The sequence below is a fragment of the Rhipicephalus sanguineus genome, chromosome 9 (assembly GCF_013339695.2).
Source record: "Rhipicephalus sanguineus isolate Rsan-2018 chromosome 9, BIME_Rsan_1.4, whole genome shotgun sequence".
NCBI classification, from domain to species: Eukaryota; Metazoa; Arthropoda; class Arachnida; order Ixodida; family Ixodidae; genus Rhipicephalus; species Rhipicephalus sanguineus.
In genome coordinates this window covers 45,768,365-45,788,601 of record NC_051184.2, presented here as the reverse complement: position 1 = coordinate 45,788,601, position 20,237 = coordinate 45,768,365, and the positions used below count along the sequence as shown (strand labels likewise).

At 49.1% G+C, this 20,237-nt stretch overlaps 1 protein-coding gene across 1 annotated transcript in view; it reads right to left on the bottom strand.

Annotated features, from left to right (window-relative positions):
- LOC119405095 (MAP kinase-interacting serine/threonine-protein kinase 1) overlaps positions 1–20,237 on the bottom strand; it is a 136,487-nt gene that overhangs the window by 106,642 nt on the left and 9,608 nt on the right. Inside the window, exon 2 of the mRNA XM_037671880.2 lies at positions 17,672–17,858. Coding sequence (XP_037527808.2) covers positions 17,672–17,858 — 187 coding nt within the window. The remainder of the gene's footprint in view (positions 1–17,671; positions 17,859–20,237) is intronic.

Genomic DNA, 20,237 nt, shown 5'->3' with positions numbered 1-20,237 from the left:
GTATTTAATCGCATGCCACCAGCACTGGTAAACACTGGCTAATATGTTGGCTAGAGTAGGCTAAATGGTGGTGGTGGAGGTAAAACTTATTATTACCGAAAAGGGTCCTAATGTTGACCAGCGATTAGTCAATATTGCCTTATGACTGCTGATGCTGGCGGATCGAAAAACGTCATGATGATGACTATGACGATGATCCACCTGAATACGCACTTCTCAAAAAGAAACCTCCCCACTTGACGAACTCGTCCTCCATGTTCCGGAATTTTTCCCTTTCAGTACTGTTCAAGCACCCCAACGGGATGGTGGGAGTGTGGCATGGTGGGAGTGTACGTGCTGTAACACAGTGTACAGAGGGAGTGTATGCATTGCAACGCAGTGTGCTGCGTGAGTGTATGCAGTGCAGCACAGTGTACTGCGAGAGTGTATTAATGCAATACAGTGTACTGCGGGAGTGCATGTACTGCAAAAGTGTACTGCGGGAGTGTTATGTACTGCAAACAGTGTACTTCAATAGCGTATTAACTGCAACACAGTGCATCGCGGTAGTGTACGCATTTCAACACAGCACATCGAGCGTGGTTACACGGTGTGTAACACCTACCGTAGGTGGCATCGAAAACATGGTAGTCATGACGCGTGTTTCCGGATTCAGCATGCAATCGCTTCTGGCGCTCGTAGCCAAAGAACATGACCTTCGAGATCGGTTCGCGCTACTCAGAGGTGAGTGGGAGGTCCTCGAACGGTAAAAAGAAGCCCGAGGAGAGGCGACTGGCCCTTTAGTCTCGAGGGCACGACGGCATGTCGCTGCTCCCTCCAAACGGACGCCGCAACGCGTTCCATCACGTAGGCGTTGCCAGCCCGTTTTTGCCAGCCCCGAGAGGCGCCGCGTGGTGTTTAAAGGGGCGGATGACCTCGACGCGTTAAAAGGGCCGCGCGCATTTCAAAGCAGGTGGCGCACAGCCCCGCAAAACGGCCATAAACAAAACGCAATTTCCTCCTTCCCCAACAACACCTGTCGCTGCCAAAACAGATGCCTCCTCGCAATCCAAGCCCCTCACTCGCATAGGCCCAGACAGCTGACTTCACAGCCAACTGTACTCTGTTTTACTAGTGCCGTGCAGCGCTGTGGAAGTTACAGGCTTCTTCGACCAATCAGGAGAAAGCGAGCATCAGGAGAAGCGAGCAAGCGAGCAAGTGTGTTCTCCCGCACCCTGTCTTGCGACGACGCCACTTAAGACCATCATAGCACATAATAAATTAGTACATTATCTTTTTTCCATTTTTTGTTACCTGTGTGACTGTTTTGTATGAAAGTACATTAATTTTGAATATCTCGTATTCTGAATGTGTGTTCTGAATATAATAATTGTTGGGGTTTTACGTCTCAAAACCCCGATATGATTATGAGGGACGCCGTATAGTGGAGCGCTCCGGAAATTTCGACCACCTGGGGTTCTCTAACGTGCACCTACGTCTAAGAACACGGGTCTCAAGCGTTTTCGCCTCCATCGAAAATGCGGCCGCCGCAGCCGGGATTCAATCCCACGACCCTCGGGTCAGCAGTCGAGTACCATAACCACTATAGACCAACGTGTCGGGTTCACCCTGTCTTCCGACGGCACCAATGTATAAGACCATTATGCTTTAGCAGAGTATAACGTTGGGCAAGTTGGTGCCCATAGCTTAACGAAATACTTGTGGCGCAACTGAGAAAGAAGAATAAAAAATGAGAGAAGACAGGATCGGGCGCCTCTATCCTGTCTTCTCTCATTTTTCTTCCTCGTTCTCGGCTGCGCCACAAGTATTTCGTTAAGACCATTATGATAAGCGAGGGGTGTCGTGAACACTGGCACTACACCTATAGCTTCGCAAGAATCTGCGCTCGGTGGTCGCGTAGCCTTCGCTTTGCTGCACGGAGCTACTGAGTACAGCTCTACCGCGTTCGTGGTGGCCTTCCGTCACCTCTACTTCGCACTCTGCGGGGGTGCGTGGTGTAGTTTGTTATGGCGCGCACAAAGCGGACGCCCGCATATTCGCGTTTCATTCTGAGCTCGGGGACAGCGGCGAAGCGTGATGGAAGGGCGCTTCCGCGTGGGCTCTAACGAGCGCCTAATTAACAGCCAGCGTTAAGCGTATAGTGTCTCGCTCGACAACATATGCATGCCGTACGCATGACACGCATACAGTGTGGTTCACTTGATGAAATAAGAAAAAAAAAAAGAGAAAGAATTTAAATAGTGCTAACTTCCCGTCGCCAGCATTCCTCTCCATCTCGGAGTAGGAAGGGAGGGAGGAGGTCAACCAGACGTGCGTCCGGTTTGCTACCCTGCACTGGGGGAAAGGGATTAAAAGATACAGTAGGGAAGAAGATGCTATCAGAAGGTGCTGTCGATCGCACGCCTACAAGCGATCGCTCAACCCGGTCGATAAGCTTTGGACAAGGAACCTATGTAGGGAAAGCACGGCAACTCGGTGTAATAATAATTTGTGGGGATTTATGCGGAAAAACCACCATATATGATTATTATAGGCACGCCGTAGTGAAAGGCTCCGGGAATTTCGACCATCTGGAGTTTTTTTAACGTGCACCGACGTAGCACAGTACACGAGCCTCTATAACATTTCGCCTCCATCGAAATGTGACGGCCGCGGTCGAACCTGCGACTTTCGGGTCAGCATCCGAGCATCGTAACCACTGTACCAGACAACTCTGTGTAAAAAAAAAATAATAAAACAACGTATATATATACGTGCGAAAACCACGAAATTTTTATAAGCAACCGTAGAGAAGCACTCCGAATTAATTTTGAACGGTAGATAGGTTACCTAAACGTAATTAAACGTTTCTTTTTTCTCATTTCCCCACCGTCTAAATGCGGTCGCCGTGGTCGGGAATCGAACCCGCGTCCTCGAGCTTATAGCAGCGCATCTCCGTAACCACTGAAGTACTTCAAAATGGGCATCAGCAATGAGGCACTGGAACGATTCCGAAACTATACGTTGTTCCCATTTCCAGCTTCATCGGCATTGGTGACAGCTTCTTATTGGTTCACGTTCCGGAAAGCGTGCACGCGCGGTCCACGCTCACAAATCGGCCGTAGTCGCAATTCCGCGTGCACTCTATATACTGACTTACTATATACTGACTTGCTTGATATGTGGCAAGTCCTGACTTGCCACATATATGACTGCCTCGAGTGTAATGGTCTTCAAAGAGAGTTCACGTGTCTCTCTAATGAGAGTCAAATATGCATCAAGTCTATAGACTCACCGACAACAGTATAACACATACTCTTTTCTTTGTTTCTTCTTAGAGTGCGGTTACGCGATGAACAACGTGTTCGTTGCAGACTTGACCTACGACGTACAAAAGCGCGTACAAAAGCGCGACGTGTCCACGTACAAAACCGCGACGCTTCGAAATGGTCAAATATCGAGGGGTTTTGCGGGGGAACGAGGTTCGTGCCTCGGCGTATCGATTTTCGGGGCGCCGGCATTTTCCATTCAAGGCAACGGCGGCGGGCTCCCCGGACAACGACTTCGGAAGCTGCAGGAACAAAAGTGGCACCGAAGAACCCACGAGCGTCGCGAAAACCAGGAAAAGAAAGAAAGAACCAAAAAAAAAGAACGCAGAACGGTGACGACGACTCACTCGCAAAGTGAAAAAAGATGGCGCACACAGACAGACTGAAGAGGAGACGCCAAGACAGCAGGACGTTGAGCGATAGGCTGAGAAACATAAAATACAAAACAGGAAACGGAGAACGGAAGGACAACACACGGGCGAATAAAAAATAAACAATATACATAAATACAAGGAAGGATCGAGGAGCGGGGCGACAGCCTTCGGCGTCCTTCGTGGGCGCGGGAGGCATCAGCGGCGCGCGCGCCGCTGGCACGTTGACAGCGCTGCCTCAGGGGGACAGCAATCAAGCAGTTGGCTGCTAAAGCCAACGACGCAGATGACGATGGAGCCCGGTCATTTGTAACTATAGGCGATGGGCAGCCCCGCATCGATGTATGCGGCCGTATGTACACCTGCGGTCAACGTTCTCGTTCTGAAACGTTACAGTCCTCCTCTGCGCCAGCTCCTTGAAGATCTAGAGTGCTTAATTTGGGCCGGTTGGTACAGGTCCATGGGAAACCAGAAACCGTGCGAACCACAGGACAACAGGACAGAGACGGACTAAACGCTTAGTCCGTCTCTGTCCTGTGTTCCTGCTCAGCGTGGTCGGCTCTACCGGAAAGCGAGAACAGCAACAGCAAAGACCAACCGGCTTTGATATCGATGTGATCGCTCTCCGCACGCGAAGTGAGTGCGCAGCTTCGCAGAAGGATCAGTATTACAATGCACAGAACCATCCTATGGAACGAAAGGCCAGCTTTAGCTTTTGTTACCCAATTAGCCGACACGAAAGCTCTATATACAGTCTTCGCTCCAGTGCACAGAACTGATGCGGAGCGCATGCGCTACTCATCACAAGATCGAGCCGTTGCCCTTATTTCACGCATCTTAGCTACGACAGCTGGCTTCCTGTCTCTACGTGTATCGATAGCTTTGTTTCGAGAGTTCGACTTCTCCGAATATTCGACGGCAACCGCTATGATTTACCACTTTTGTAACATAGCACGCGCGTACATGTCGTCGAAGACGCGGGATCCATGCGTGTGTCGCAAAACAACTATATATATATATATATATATATATATATATATATATATATATATATATATATATATACAGGAAACCGTTTCAGATGCCCGTCGTAAGACAAGTTGTACTGTACATAACGAGCGCCGATATCTGTACTATAAGGCTCGCATTTCCCGCACAAAATGCGTAACGTTGCGGCGAGCAACGGTGAGAAGCGCCCAGCCACGTGGTTTCATGCGCCGCGTGCAGAAGAAAACCAAGCTTTTTAGCGCCGATTGCACTGTCAACCGAAGTAAAGAAACATCGCTATATATTCGGAGAGCGCTTGGCGAAGCTATACTGGTCCAAATTTGGACCCATCCACCTCTTATTCGGGCACCTCGCACCGGTGCGATTCACAAGGGACACCGCGTCAGCCGGGCCTTGCTCAGCATACGGAGCAGTCTGCGCAGCCAAACGAACGCCCAGCGATCGAAACGCCCTCTACTCGGCGCACTACCCGAAGCGGCGGCGGCGGCGGACGCTATTTTCGGGGCCACTTCATTTCGAAGAGTAGAAGAGTCGTGCGCCACCCGCTCACGCCTTTTCTGCCTCCACCTTTCTCCTTCCACGAGTCTCTGTCAGCCGTCTGCTGCTGCTGTTCCAACCACGCCCATAGACCACCACGTGGCAGGCAGAGGCTTTCTCCTACAGGCGTAACGTTTCCGCGTCGAGATACCGCAGAATACGCGTGTTAAACCTTCCTCGTTATAACGAAGTCGTTGTCGGGGGCAGGAAATTGACTTCGCTGCAAACGGTATATCGCTATAAAGGCGTGGGAGGGGACCGTTATAACGAGTCCCACATCGACGCAGGATGCATTTATCATCAGCCCAAATGCATAAGCGCGAACAGGAAATAACGGAGTATAGAACGGCCCTCGAGCGTAACCACGTGGAATTGCGACTGCATCCGATTCATGGGCGTGGAGCGCGTGCACGCTTTCCGGAGTGCGAGTTAATGAGCAGCTGTTACGAACGTTAGTGAAACTGGGAAAAGAAGCACGTATAGTTTCGGAATCGTTCGCGTTTGATTATAACCGCAGTCAAGTAGCGTTGCAAAGAGTTGAAATCCAACTTTACTCATACGTTCTTTTTTTTTTTTTTCGAAACTACATTCTAGACGTATAAATGTCGCTCGTTCTTCCAAAGAAAACGAACCCGACACGACTGCGAAGCATGAGTCAATGCGAACGAGTGTGTTTCTGACAGACACGCATTCACAACAAATTCAGGTGCGTGTACCTTTGCCAAGCCTTGCCTAGGAACGTTTACCCAACCATATCTTTTGAAAGAGCATGCCCAATGTTGCAGAGCCTTCAGCGCCAAATTTTTTTCGGTGGGGGGGGGGGGGGGGTTCAACCATACTTTATGTATGTTCGTGCGTGCGTTTGTATGTGCGCGTGTATATATATGCCGGCTTAACTGAAAAATTTCGGGGGGGGGGGGTTGAAACCCCCAACCCCCCCCCCCCCCCTTGGCTACGCCCCTGTTCGGCGCATAGTATAAAGTACTCCGATCCATATGCGTGCGCAGCTTACTCCATTAGAGGGAGGGGGTGAGGCGAAGTGGACGAAGTTTCAGCGCGGCGCCACCCCCTTTCCCAAACCCGTCGCGTTTACGTCCTTACGATCACTACGCAGCATAGACGCACGTACAAGACCCCCTCCCGGTCATCTAAAGGGGGCGCCGATTCTGCTCCATACCTTCACTCAGTCGGCCTTTGTCATCTTTTAATGTGCAGGGTTATGGTCACGCTGGTTAAGAAACCAACGTGGCCCTAACCACAATATTGGTGGCCGAGGAACCCTGATGTTGCATTCAAAGAACTCTTTACTTCCCACCTATACAGACTCGGAAAGCCGGGAACCAATGGCAGGCGGTTGTGTGAAGCACGTCATTGCTTCATCTTCATTTTTGTGTCCATTGCGGAGCTGGACTCGACCAAAGTTAGGGGGGGAGTGCCCCCAGTGTGCGCGTGCCTACGCTCGGATCGAACTCCGCGGCTGCATGTCCGCAACAGAACAACCCAAAACAGCGTTATAGTTACGCGTTACTAGCTGCAGAGAAACAAGGAGTTCCTGCAGGGACGAGAATAACACTTCGTAACGGGTTGAAATAAACGACCTTTACCGCCGATATATGACAGCGAACAAAACAAGCTAGGCTGGGAAGAAGCACTCTCGAGAGAAGGCTGCTGCGCAAATACAGTGACGCCTTCAAGAAGCAGCAGGAAATGGGGGGGGGGGGGGGCACCGATGATGAACCGGAATAGGTCACGCCAAAGCAAGCACTCGCTGTTGCCGCTGCGAAGCATCAGCAAAACGCGAGTGGCACATAACACATCCGACAACTACGACGACGTGCCTTGGCGCGACGCCAAGGATAACTCCCGTATAAGCTATGTATATACGGCGACAGGAACGCTGGCTTTGGCGTATACCACGCCGTGCACTGCCATAGCTGCGCCTTGGGCGCGATATATAGATTCGCACGAGAATAAACTATAATACAAGCACAGTGTACACATGCGCGGACTTAAAGGGCGGAGGTGTGTTTATTTCCGCTTCTTCGCTGCTGCGAACAGCATTTCGACAAGCTGTCATGTCCTACTGGTGTGGAAAGAAAGAAAGAAAGAAAGAAAGAAAGAAAGAAAGAAAGAAAGAAAGAAAGAAAGAAAGAAAGAAAGAAAGAACACAATACATCGACAACTGCGTCATCGTCGGTAGTCAGGCAGCACTGCATTGTATGAGTGACCTCCTCCGTGTTTGACTGTGAGAGCTTATGTTGTTTCAAAATAACGAAGACTGCGAATATAAAATTTCAAAATATCGTTTGAATCGAACAACAAAGGCTATCCGAAAGAAAGAATTAGAAAGAAAGAAAGAAAGAAAGAAAGAAAGAAAGAATTAGAAAGAAAGAAAGAAAGAAAGAAAGAAAGAAAGAAAGAAAGAAAGAAAGAAAGAAAGAAAGAAAGAAAGAAAGAAAGAAAGAAAGAAAGAAAGAAAGAAAGAAAGAAAGAAAGAAAGAAAGAAATGAACTCCAGCAGAACAGGTACCGTTCCGTGCAAGGTAATGAAAAGTTGCGGCGAATTCCCGTTAAGGAAAGCTTTCGTGGTGTGCGCGGCATTTCAATTTTTTTTTTTTTTGCGCAGACAAGCTTTTAAGGCGCGATGCTTGGTGTGCACGTGTGTTTTATGTAGTGTCGTGCATTAATTGAAGCAGTGCTTAGTGGTATATGTTGTTGCTGTAGTGTACTCACATCTGTTCGTGACACAATAACCGGAGCCCGGCTTCGAGAATATATAGAGGCGGAAGCACTCCTAATTTGGCACGTTCCTAAACGTGCCAAATGAAGGTATATATTCCTTCATTACTGGGGTGGAGCAGTACGGACACACAGTAAACAGTGGCATATCAGCGCGAGCAGTTACACACAGAGGTGACATCCAGCGTAAATTATGCTTGTTGTTTCCTAAGCAATACGTTCTCCGGCATAGTAAGATGATAGGGGAGGGAGCGGACACACAGTGGGATAATAAAGCGTGTGTATCAAACTGTAATGAGTAATGGCCATGGTAATAAACACGTATTATTTCTGGTATAAATAAGTGCGGACAGACAAAACATAGCCAACATCATTTGGCCATATTAGACAGCGCTGGAGTTATATGCGAGAAAACACGGTAGGTTTCACATAACGATAGTCTTCACAGACGATATGATCACGCGTTACGATTACGCGCATATAAATCGAATACTTAACAATTAAAGAGCTACGATGTACACGCATAGGGGTGACGCGCGTCCGAAGCGTGCGCAAATTTAATAAATACAAAGTGTCAAAACAAATTTCTGTTTGGCCACGCATGCATGTTTTGCTGCTCTTCGACGTAAATTAATATGCCTGACTTCTAAAAAAAAAAAAAAAACTCCGCCAGTCACCCATGAACGTAAACAGGACGCAGCTCCAGACCTCTGTCGTCAAATACTGACGTTAGACATTCGAATATATCAGCGCCACGAATAACATCATCACCTTTCGAAAACACGGAGTAAAATAATAGTTGCTGCGCACGTGTACAGAACAGAACACAAGCAAAACAATATTCGATTCACTAAATCCTGAACACTTCGAACGTTCGCACACTCTTGTAATGATAAACAAAGAGCAGCAATGTATATAAACATATACCTGGCGTGCAAATAGACGGCACGAAAATGTCAAGTACATTCTTTTTTTTTTTTACGCTGAAGCTTGTTTTTTTTTTTTTTTCGACAGAGATATCTGTTAGCTCCGACTTCCGAAATTCGACGCCAGTCAGCGAGGAATATAAACAGCGCGACGCAGTCACCAGAATGTTTTTGTACGACCATTCAATTTTCCAGCATCGCGTTTAAAGATTAACAACGGCTTCCAATGAACACGACAGCAGTTAAACAAAGCTGTTGACGCCGGCTGATCGTAGACGGATCGAGCGCTATAAATCGAAACGAAATCGGATTCGAACCCTCGACAAATAACGTTTTATTTAAGACCGAAGGTGCGTAAACAACAGAGAGTTAGATGAGCTGGAGAGAAGCTCCGCCTACACCGCACGCAGAAAAATAACAAGCGCTTACTCGCAAATAAGAAGTTTACTGGAATAAAACGTGAAAGGAAGCCTAAACTCAAACAAACTGCGCAGTCGCCACAACATAACAATCTTGCCGACTTGCAAAAATGCAAGAAAGGAAATAAGATTGACAACATGTATAATCGGAAAACGCCTTCAAAGACGTAACAACCTACAGGCTACAGCAATACCCCGTCTACAGGAAACTATTTTTCCTTACGCCGCAATGCCTTAGAAGGAGAGCTGATGCAGCTATCATACCAAATGGCCCGGTTATCTGCCTTGCTAAATGGCGTTTCGGAGGCAAGACGCGTTTGCACGATACCGGGTTACCGGGGTAGAGTTACCGCGTATGCGATAACTCCGTACGGATAGGCTTGTACATACAGCGATGAAGATTATTGTCTTTATTATTGTAATCGCGATATTTATTAGCGTCCACTCCGAAACAGTGCGACGATCAGTATTCACCCATGGTGTCACCACGGCTAGAGCGCGCGGGCATCAAGGCACCCTAACCACGGCGCATGCACACTTCCCCTAGCGGGAAAGACGCGAAACTCTTCGGTAGGGTCTCCGCAGGCCTTCCGATCTCGGAGGCTTTGTTCTGGCAATCCCGCGGTTGTCCAGGATCAACCCGAAAAGCTGCGCTTCCCCTGCTAAAACGGCAGAGGGCAGCACATGAAAAAAAAAAAAAAAAAACGCAATTCGTGAACGTAAAAAACGCAAGCACAAGAACGGGAGAGGTCGTATTCTTGAGGGAGGTCGTGGGCGCAAGTGTACAGGAGCGAGACGACGAATTTAGCCGTGCTGTAAAAGCACGCTCGGGTGTTTTTCTCCCGTGCAAGGTCAGAAACGCGCGCAAAAAATAGGAAGGCCCATCCCTGGCATGACAGCGCCGGTCCAAAATAGCCAAGCCAATCCGCAGAGTCCCGTCCCGGCACTGAAGTACTTATATACAACACCGATGTTGAAAAGATACCTCAAAACAAGCCGAAGAGCGACGAGCGAGGGCGATCTGAATGACAGGCGTAAAGTTAAGTAGTAGTACGATTAACTGAAGACAGAGCCTCGAACGTATACAAAACATGCACAGGGTTTACCCGGCGATAAGGTGATGAGCTGCTTCGACCATTTGTGTGTGTATGTGTGTCTTTATTATAATCTTAAACGAGCACTAAAGCAAAACTAAAGTTCGCCCTAAGTTCAGAATGATGAGCCACTCCTCGTAAACGCTATCGTCGCTGATTTCGCCAGCATATTCTCGTTATTACAAGAGGAAACGAAGGTAGAACGTTCGCGTTGAAACTTCGGAACCTGACTGTCAGTGTGACGACCCGCATTCCAAAGCATTTCTTCCGTATTTTGGCTGTATTGTCAGCCTATGGCTTTTCTAGAAGATGAAATATTTAAAAAATAAATAAAAAAGGCGTTGCGACCATGGGTCAGCTAGCCTGTTTATTATATAACCATGGTATTATTTAATCTATTACGCTCTAGCATCCTGATTGTCTCTTTGCTCATTGGTTTCCCTGTATTCGTAACAAGGCTTTTTTATAACGAACCGTTATCGAAGCCTGCAATTATGATGACTCCGGCTCTATCACTACCATCCCCGTCTTTTTTTCTTCTTCTTTTTTTAATACCAGCACTCCAAATGTCTCTTGCTTACATCAACCGATGCAAGCTTTACACGGATATTGTTGGGTGAATAGCCCTGCATCATATTTAGAAATTTCCATACTTCTCTTACAGCAGACGCATTCCTGCATGCAGTGTATATTTTTGCTAAGGCATGTCTTTGTCCTCAGCCAGCCAGCTGGGGCTTCAAACAGCAAAGCGCTACCCCTCGTATTATCACGCACAGTTTTCACTCCTGAACTCTACTTTACTCAACACTATAGTTACTGTAGAGATACAGTATATAGAGTTGGAACATGTGGAACATGGAACGTGTGCATAATTGTTTTTTAGCAGTGCCTGGCGGTAATACCGTATGGTAAGTACGGAAACACCGTACCGTTGTGGTCGGCATGTAGTTTTTTTTTTCTTTTTCTTTACTCGGTAATACCCCTATTAACTACTTTGATCATCACATCACGTTACTGCACGGTATTAATGACGGTGCGGTATTACCGTCCCTGCTGAAACACTATTAACTCTACGGAGTTTCTTTTGTACATACAGAGAGCTACATATGCATATACAGAACGTATACATCACTGTATAAGAACACACACAGTAACTCTACTGAAAACAGATGGCGCGCGCCATCTATGAGCCGGCGGCGCCCGAGATGAATTACGATCCTCCCCTTCTCCCTCAGGTCTTCTCTCTCCCGACCGTCACGCGCGGTCAAAGACCTCTTCGCCCTCGCCAGTCGGTCGCGTCGTGAGCGAGCCCCCAACTGAAGGCTCCGACGCAACGAGCGCGCCACCGACAACGCGAAGAGAAATCGTCGGAGGAGGAAAGGAGGATGCTAGGAAACGGAACACAGAAGCAGCCGCACAAAAGAAGGCGCTCAAGCAAGCGAACGAACCAAAACCCAGCTGTAACGAAGCAAAGAAAAAAAAAAAAACACAACACAGACGGCGAGTGATCACGAACGAAGCACGACAAACGCTCGCCACCCCGGACGCTCGAAGCCAGGGCGCAACCTGCACTCAAGGAAGAGAGGAGGAAGATCACGGGGCGAAAGCGAAAGCAAGAAGTAGCACGCACAGCGCTTACGCAATCGACATCAACTGCTGGCTGCCTCTGTTACACGCGAGGGCTAAGAAGGGCAGATGAAAAGGGGCACGAGCCCAATATGCTGCGGTAGAGTATCGCAACGGCTGGGCAAAAACTGGGCCGCAGGTCTGGGGGTGATGACATTTTCCTGAATCGTTGTGATCCTTACGCCATGTGGTAACCTCTAAGGTTACACAATTCTTTGAATCGTGATCCTTACGTTGTGGAATCCTCTAAGGATTACACGTTTCTTGAATTGCTGTGAACCTAACGCCGTGTGACTGCTTTAATCTGAAATCGTTGTGAGCCTTATGTGAGTAATTCACAAATCATTGTGATCCTTACGCTGTGGAATCCTCTAAGGACCACACGTTTTTTTAATCGCCGTGAGCCTTGCGCTGTGTGACTGCTCCAAGGATTGTGCATTTCTGAAATCGTTGTGAGCCTTATGGTGCGTAATTCCTCCAAGGATTATACACTTCTTGAATCGTTGTGAGGCTTGCGCTGTGTAATTCCTCCAGATTTCTTGAATCGGGAACTCTAAGCTATGAGATTCCTCTAGGAATTAAGATTATACATTTCTTGAATCGTTGTGAACCTTATGCCGTGCAATTGCTGCAAATATTATACATTTCTGACTATCATGCAGCGCCTCGTCCATGGTTTATGTGTGTATAAGGTTTCTCTTCAATAGCAGTATGAATTTCTAGGGTTTTCCGCGCTAAAACCACGACATCAATATGCGCAACGGCGTAGTGGAGCAAACTAGACATTATTTTTAACTACCTGAGGTTCTTTGACCCGCAACAAAATATTCGTGCAGAAGCTTTTTTCTTTTTATTATTTTTCATTTCGTCCGCATCGAAATGCGACCGTCGCGGCCTACAACCGAACCCGCGCCCTTAGCAACGCGACACAATAACGAGCCACCCAGACGGTTGGTTAGATTTCTCGCAGAGATATTTACTCCGTCCGTGCATCGCCCCTTTGTCCCGCTGATAAATTAGATGTCCCGGTTATACGGCGTTACGGTGTAGCGCAAGGAATTAACTAATCTACGCTACTAGTCAAGCGAAGAACGAGGGGAGTGCGGCGAGCCTCCAGCAGCGACTAACTCGATGGAAGAAGCGAAACGAGGCTAAGAAAAAGGAAATAAAGAAAAAATGCCGCACCCTCCGGACGATGACGGCGCAGAAAAACGAGGGGGGGTGCGCACTCGACCCAGAAGTAACCCCGGGAGGCGCCGACGCGCCACCGCAAGAAGCACGCGCAAAATTTCAATAAATTCAGAAGAAAAGAGAAAACAGAAGTGCGTTAAGACCCAGAAAAGAAAAAAAAAAAGAGCGCTCAAGCCAAGAAGAGGGTACGCAAGGGCCCGCCCACGGGAAAAAGTGTGTCGCGACAGGTTTTGTGAGGCTGGGCGGCGGCTTCGGGGAGGGGGAAGAGAAGAAAGAGGGGGAGGGTAGAGGCAGCACGCTGGTCGGTCGGAGGCCCCCGCCGGATGAGAGGGGGAGGGGCGGTTTCCTTCTTTTTTTTTTTTCTTTAATATTACCGCAACGGTCGGGCGACCGCGAATAAGACGAGAAGTCTGGGCGCCCTCCTAGCTCCCGTTGTGAGACAAAGAGCCCATCTGTAGAAAGAGACAAGACTTATTTTTTCTTACCTATTATTATTATTAATTGGCCCCTCCTCCTCAATGCCTCTGCATCTTGCAGACAACGCAACGACAGAACACGCATCATGAAAACATGGGGCGCGGAAACTGCTTTCGTGAAGTTTCAGAACCGTCTAAGTGCCCCGATGGCGCTAACAGATCTGGAACTCGCATAGAATCGCTGCATCACTGCTCACGGAACTGAAGCCCAACCCACGTGGATGTGCACATCCGTACGTAACACTTCCGTACACCGACTTATCAGGTGCAAAACCCGACAACCTACAAACCAGTGAATTGGACTTTTTTTTTTTTTTTTGCTTGATCCAGAGGAAGAAATTGAAGACTAGTGGGAGCCTGAAGTACAAGGAGCCTGGTCAAACAATAAAGTTTATTTCTCTCTCTCTCTCAGTTGTGACGTCACCTCTGACTCTCCAACGGTAAGCTGCAGGGCACGGGCTGCTAGCTTTGTAATCCGCGCGCTCAAAACGTATTTGGCACTGCGGTGACCTAATAAAACTGTTTTGGTTTTGCAGGAACCGACTGCGCATGCGTCATGGTGTCCACCGCCAACATCTTTGTTCTGACAAGTAAAAGAGATACGGTTATTGAGAATGAGCATCCTTTCACGATAACGCTTCGTCTTTTATCAAAACGAGGTATCTTCTTTAATCTTCCTTTCTGTAGCACATGCGAGCCCTAAAGCCTCGGACTCGGCACATCGGCTGACCCGGTCGCCGATGACATCCAGTAGAGGGGGGCTGCGCACGACCCCCTGATGCAGTGCCGCTGTCATCACGCCCAGGTCGTTTATCTAGGACGCTGGCTGCAATAGGAAACAGCACAAGTGGACAAGTGCGCGAGGCCGGCATTATGGATCGCGCCACAACAGTCACCGATAGCACGTCGTATAAGATAGAAAGAGGCCCGATTTTCTTTTTTTTTTTTCAATCGTATCTCGGTTAATGCGTGCTCCAGGTTAATGCGCGTTCAGATTTCCATATGCGACAGCAGCGCCAGAACGCATAGCTTAGCGAGCTGAAGGTGCAGGATTTGTTATTTTGGCCCTCATTTATAGTTGCAGTAAAGGATCTGCATACAGTAAGTCTACATTCATGAACATTGCTCCACCTAGCAGGATTCCGCTGAGTTTGCCATACATACCTACTGAGCGCGTGACATGAGCTTCGAGATGTCGACTAAATCGGCTTTGCTATAAAACCTGTTAGCCTCCTGGTTATAGCTTAATGGCAGAGCGACCGTTCACAGAGAACGTTGGTCTTGGGTACGTATCCCGCACAAGAAAGACTCTTCGAACACAAGGATTCTTTTTATTTCCGAGAAACCAGTCTTCGTTTGGCCTTTGTCGCTTCGCGCCATAGCTGCGCGGATAAGAAACTTTATTTTTTAAATCCTCCATTAGGGAATACTATACTAGTATGCACACCCTTTCTTAGGCAAAATCCGAGAAGTCTCGTTTAGCAAGTCGTCGCGGTGGTCAGCGCTTCCGGGCCACGTCCAGCTGGTGACATAAGCCAGTTTAGCCCGTGGTCATGGGGCTCCACACTTCTGTATGTTCTAGACTCCTTCCCTTTCCCTCAATAAAAGTCATTTTCTCTATCTCTCAATTTTGGAATGAACGGATGCTCGATTGGGAATGACGCGACCTTTGACTGACCCGGCACAACGTTGAGGCGAAGGTCCGTGACAATGCCGGGAAATAGAAAGAAAAAAATAAATAAAACTTCAAAGGGGAAGGGAGAATGCAAGTGATGAGAAGAAGAGGAAGAAGAGAATGCCGTTTCGGCACCTGTCGGTTCGGAAATCCTGCCGCCCTTGGCACTTCGCAGCCGCGGCAGAGCTGCCGCTGCTGCCGCTGTCGAAGGCAGCAGCCACGCGGCGCGGCGTGGCAGCAGCGGCCACGCTCGCCGCCAGTGCAGCAGCCTCTCATCATCATCCTCGCCACTGCGAAGGCAAGCCGTCACCCCCCAAACAGCAATGTACTCAACACTGCACACCACGACGTGAAACGAGAAACGAATGGGCACATGACACCAGACAACCGCGAAGATACCGGAAACATTCCAAACTTTTGCCAGCCGTTAGCGGTTACAGCCCGTCCACTCATAGGTAAACGATCTCGGCAGTCATTAATAATATCTGGGGTTTTACGTGCCAAAACCACGACGTGATTATGAGGCGCACCGTAGTGGAGGGCTCTGGAAATTTCGACCATCTGGTGTTCTTTAACGTGCACTGACCAGGCCCGTAGCCATGGGGGGAGGGGGGGGGGATTTTTATGGTACATGGTGTTTTACCAAAAATAATCAAAATAGGCGTTTTTCTCAAATAGTCAAGGTTTTCAGCAAATGCCCCCCCCCCCCAAAAAAAAAAAAAAATTCCTGGCTACGGGCCTGGCACTGCCATAGTACAGTACGCGGGCCTCTAGCATTTCGCCTCCATCGAAATGCGACCGCCGCGGCCGGGATCGAACCCGCGACTTTCGGGTCAGCAGCCCAACACCGTAACCGGAGTACCACAGATGCGGACACCTCAGCAGTCGAAGAGGCATGGTAGCCTTACAAAATAATAATAACAAAACCCGGTGTTTTACGAGCCAAAACTACGGCCCGGTGATGAGGAACGCCGCTTTGGGATACTCCGGATTATATCTTATACAAGGTTCGAACGCGATTAGGCGTATACCTGTAGATTCCAGATTTGTACCGTGTTGACTTGCCTCAGGTAGCTTCCTCGCTGTAACCTTGTTTTTTATTCAACTATGACGTGGTTGTCTAAACAAATATATCAGACAATACAATATTCGGTGTAATGAACTCGTAACACACAACCGTGTATTGTACGAGAACTAAAGAAAACTTATTCAATGTTTCTCTGGTAAGCTTTACGTTACGCAGTGGTTTGACTCAATCGGATGAACCAGCACGATGAACTCTGCCCTAAGAAAATGAGAAAAAACAAACGAAGATAACATGAGTTTCGTTTTTCTTAGGTACTACGGAGCCAATATCCGTATAACGAACAAGAGAAAGCAGCGGACACATTTACGATTTCGCGCAATTAAAACTCGGCAATCTCGAAGTTGAACCAGATGTGACAACTGGTGCGGCATATGCCCCTTGCCCCAGGCTTCCAGCGCGGCCTAAACACGGCAGTTAAAACCAATGCGTAACCAGATCAAACCAACTGGCAGATAAAGCCGAAAGCCCGCAGAGTTCCGATCGTAGGACAAAAGCAGCAAGCATTCATAGCGACGACGCTACTGACACGGTGTCGACAAGAGACCCAAACAGTCCGAACAAAGGAAACAAATCAGCACAGCGGCGAAAGGGATTTTAGGGTCGGGTAAGTTACACGGTTTTCGGAACCACAGCTGACTCCTTTCCGAACATATGAGCGACCGGCGCACACAAAGACGCCGTCCTGTTACCACCGCGGGAAAAACTGCGCGCCGCTTTTTAACGATCGTCTTTGTTGCTAAGAGCCCCACCTCCCCGGGAGCCGCCAGACAAGAGGGAGAGGGAGGGACGCTCGCTCTCTCTCCTCACCCAACAAACCAAAACAAACCCGGCGGCCGCAGCCTGAGCAGGGGTGCACGCGGGCCGGCGCGGCTTCTTCAGCTGTGTTTATTTTCTAACACTCGTCGTCGTGGCACATACACTCACACACACAAACACACACGCACACGCCGATCTCTGGTGTTTTCAAGTTTTGTCGGTCAGCTGACCACATCCAACACACGCACGCCGGCAAGAAGCTACGGCGCACGACCGCTCCACCAAAAACCAATCGATGCACTACGTCGTACTCTGCCGACTGGCCCAATTTTAGGGGGAGTATGGGGGCAGGTGCGACGACGGGTCGTCGTCCGACGCCTCGCGTGCTAAGGCTTAGTTTAAAAAAAAAAACAAAAAACAAAGGTTAACGGCTTGTGGGCATGCGTGAACTCCACTCACCGATAGCCAGGAAGTCCGCGCACGGCGTGCCGACGGGAGTGTCGTCAAGGAGCAACACGTCGCTCGGCGCAGCGGCAACGTCTCCTCCGCTGCTGCTGGCGTTGCGACGTCGTGCGGAGGTCCGGTCGGCCCGACCCGCGGCGTCGCCGGAAGCGTCGACCGCCATGGCGCACTCGAGGAACACCTCCTGTTTCATGGTACGGCAACAACGACAGCAGCGGGGTTGGCGTCGGCGTCAACGAGCCAGCGAAGACGAGCAGACGAGTCGGCGGCTTGGCGCTGCTAAGCCTAACCGCGAAGGCTGCTACTGCCCCGTTGACGTTACGGCTGTTAAACCCGAATCGAGACGTTTCGCTCATCAAATCACCCTGAGAACCTTCCCCTTCCCGAAAAAAGCCAGATCCGGAGGCCAAATTGTGCAGAATTTTGGAGCGCGGGGCGAGAAAAAAATTGGGGGACAGATTGTCGGAAAAAAATTAAAGGAGGATGAGGAAGATTAAGAGAAAGGCAGCTTAAAAACCAAGCCCTCCTGAGGCCGTGCGAGCGAGCCCCGGCGAGCACAGCTAGAAGCTGTAGCCCCACGAAAAAAAACGCAACCCCTCGGAACCTTACACCCCTTACATTGGCAACGCACTGATCAACGCTGCCGGCCCGGCTTATATACCCCGGGCGAGCGGCCAATCGCGGCGTGCCGCCGGGTCACGTGGCAACGCGCACGAGACAATACGCGGCGCGTTCCCGTTATCCGAAAACCTCCTGCTCACGGTGCGCGGAGCGTAACCGCTTACTACGGACACGGCGAACGGCCGGTGCCTCTCCTCGCGAGCTCGTTGCTCTGGTTTGTTTGTTATTTGCGTTCTTTTTTTTTCTTTATCGGAGAGCGCGCGCTTTCAAGAGAGGCGGCCGCCCGGGTACACGGACGGCAGCGCACACAAAAAGAACCTCCGGGAAATGAGACAATGGGCCCGGCCACCGAGCGAGATTAAGCGAGCCATGCGCGCGGGTTTGGGAACGCTTCGCTCTTGTGTTTGATTTTTCTGTACTTTCTTTTGCTAGTGCGCCCACCAGCTCTTTACGTATTCGTTCACCCCCCCCCTCCCCCTTTGCCTACGGGTTTCAAAGAGACACACAGACCGGGCACAAAGTCTGGCTGTGAATGGGAAGCAACGGCGGATGGCGCCGCCGGCCTGTGTGATGCGGGCCACCGAAACAATGAGGCTTCGAAAAAGAATTAATAAATAAAAACAAAGAACAAGGAAAAAAAGAAAACAAACGAAACCCCGCGGACCGCTCGAATCCCCGACCATTGCTTCGTGCACCGACCGAACGAGACGGCGTTTTAAATGACAATGGGATGGCCGCGACGCTTCTTAGGCGGGGGCGTCAACATACCCTCCCCTCCCTCGATTGGGGGGGGGGGGGGGCATAATTCAATTCGCACGGGGTGTTAGCAGCAAAACGTTGCGATCAATCAACCGCGAATACACATTGGCCCGCGAGGACACGACATTTAAATTGCTTCATTTGAGATGCCAGGGGATGTTGCCCAGAGGCGGGCCGGTTATGGGATCACAAGTTGTTCTTAATGCTGCAGGTGCTGTATACACTTCTGTAGGGTGTCCTAAAGTCCCTAGATTTTTCCTTTTAGAAAGAACAGGGAAAAATCTAGGGACTTTAGGGTGTCCCAGCTAACGTGTAAGCCAATTTGTTGCTTGTTCTGTTTCTTTCTTTCCTTCCTTCCTTCTTTCTAGTATGCGGCCAAGCAGTTTCCACGCAAAAATTATGTTCCCGGTGGAGTAGGACAGCTGACAGAACGCAGCACATATCTCATAACCGTATATATTCTCCAGTTTTCTTTTCTCATTGAGCGTGGCTACAACATTAGCTGGGACACACTGTAATACTCATGGTGCCAAAGAATACGAAGAAAAGAGACAAAAAAGAAAACAAAGCATAGACAGAAAAAGAAGTCTGAATTCGCACGCGCGCAAGGAGGAGGAAAGAGGCACAGGACACCGCAGCAAAAACGTACTACAGTTGAACTTAACTTTAAGAAAATTCGAATCTGCGGCACGATTTTTTGGTTGAACGAAGCATTTATCGACTACCATCGCCTTTGCTTAAACCACAGCTGAGGCGCGATCGTGAGTTGGGTCTCATAACGCTTATTTGCGAACGGGGCGACCGCGGGGGCGGCGCCATAATATTGTTCACTGGGGAGGGGGGGGGGGTAGTTAACTTTTGAGTTGTGTTTTGACTATGTATGCACTTGGGGGGGAGCGCCCCCTTGCCCCATCCCGGCGCCGATGCCTGTAGTTTCAACATAACGCCATAACCCAGGAGATTTCAGGCAGAGACAACATATATATATATATATATATATAGGTTGTGTATATGTGCACACCGCAGCGTCACTAAATATGACTACACTGATGCTGTTACAAAGAGCGGATAGCCCACATTAACCACACTAGCAAACCTTATAGGCGACACTTATCATCATTTTCAGCCAACACTAAAGCCAATATTAGCAGTGAGTTTACTAGCATTAGCCTATACCTAGCCA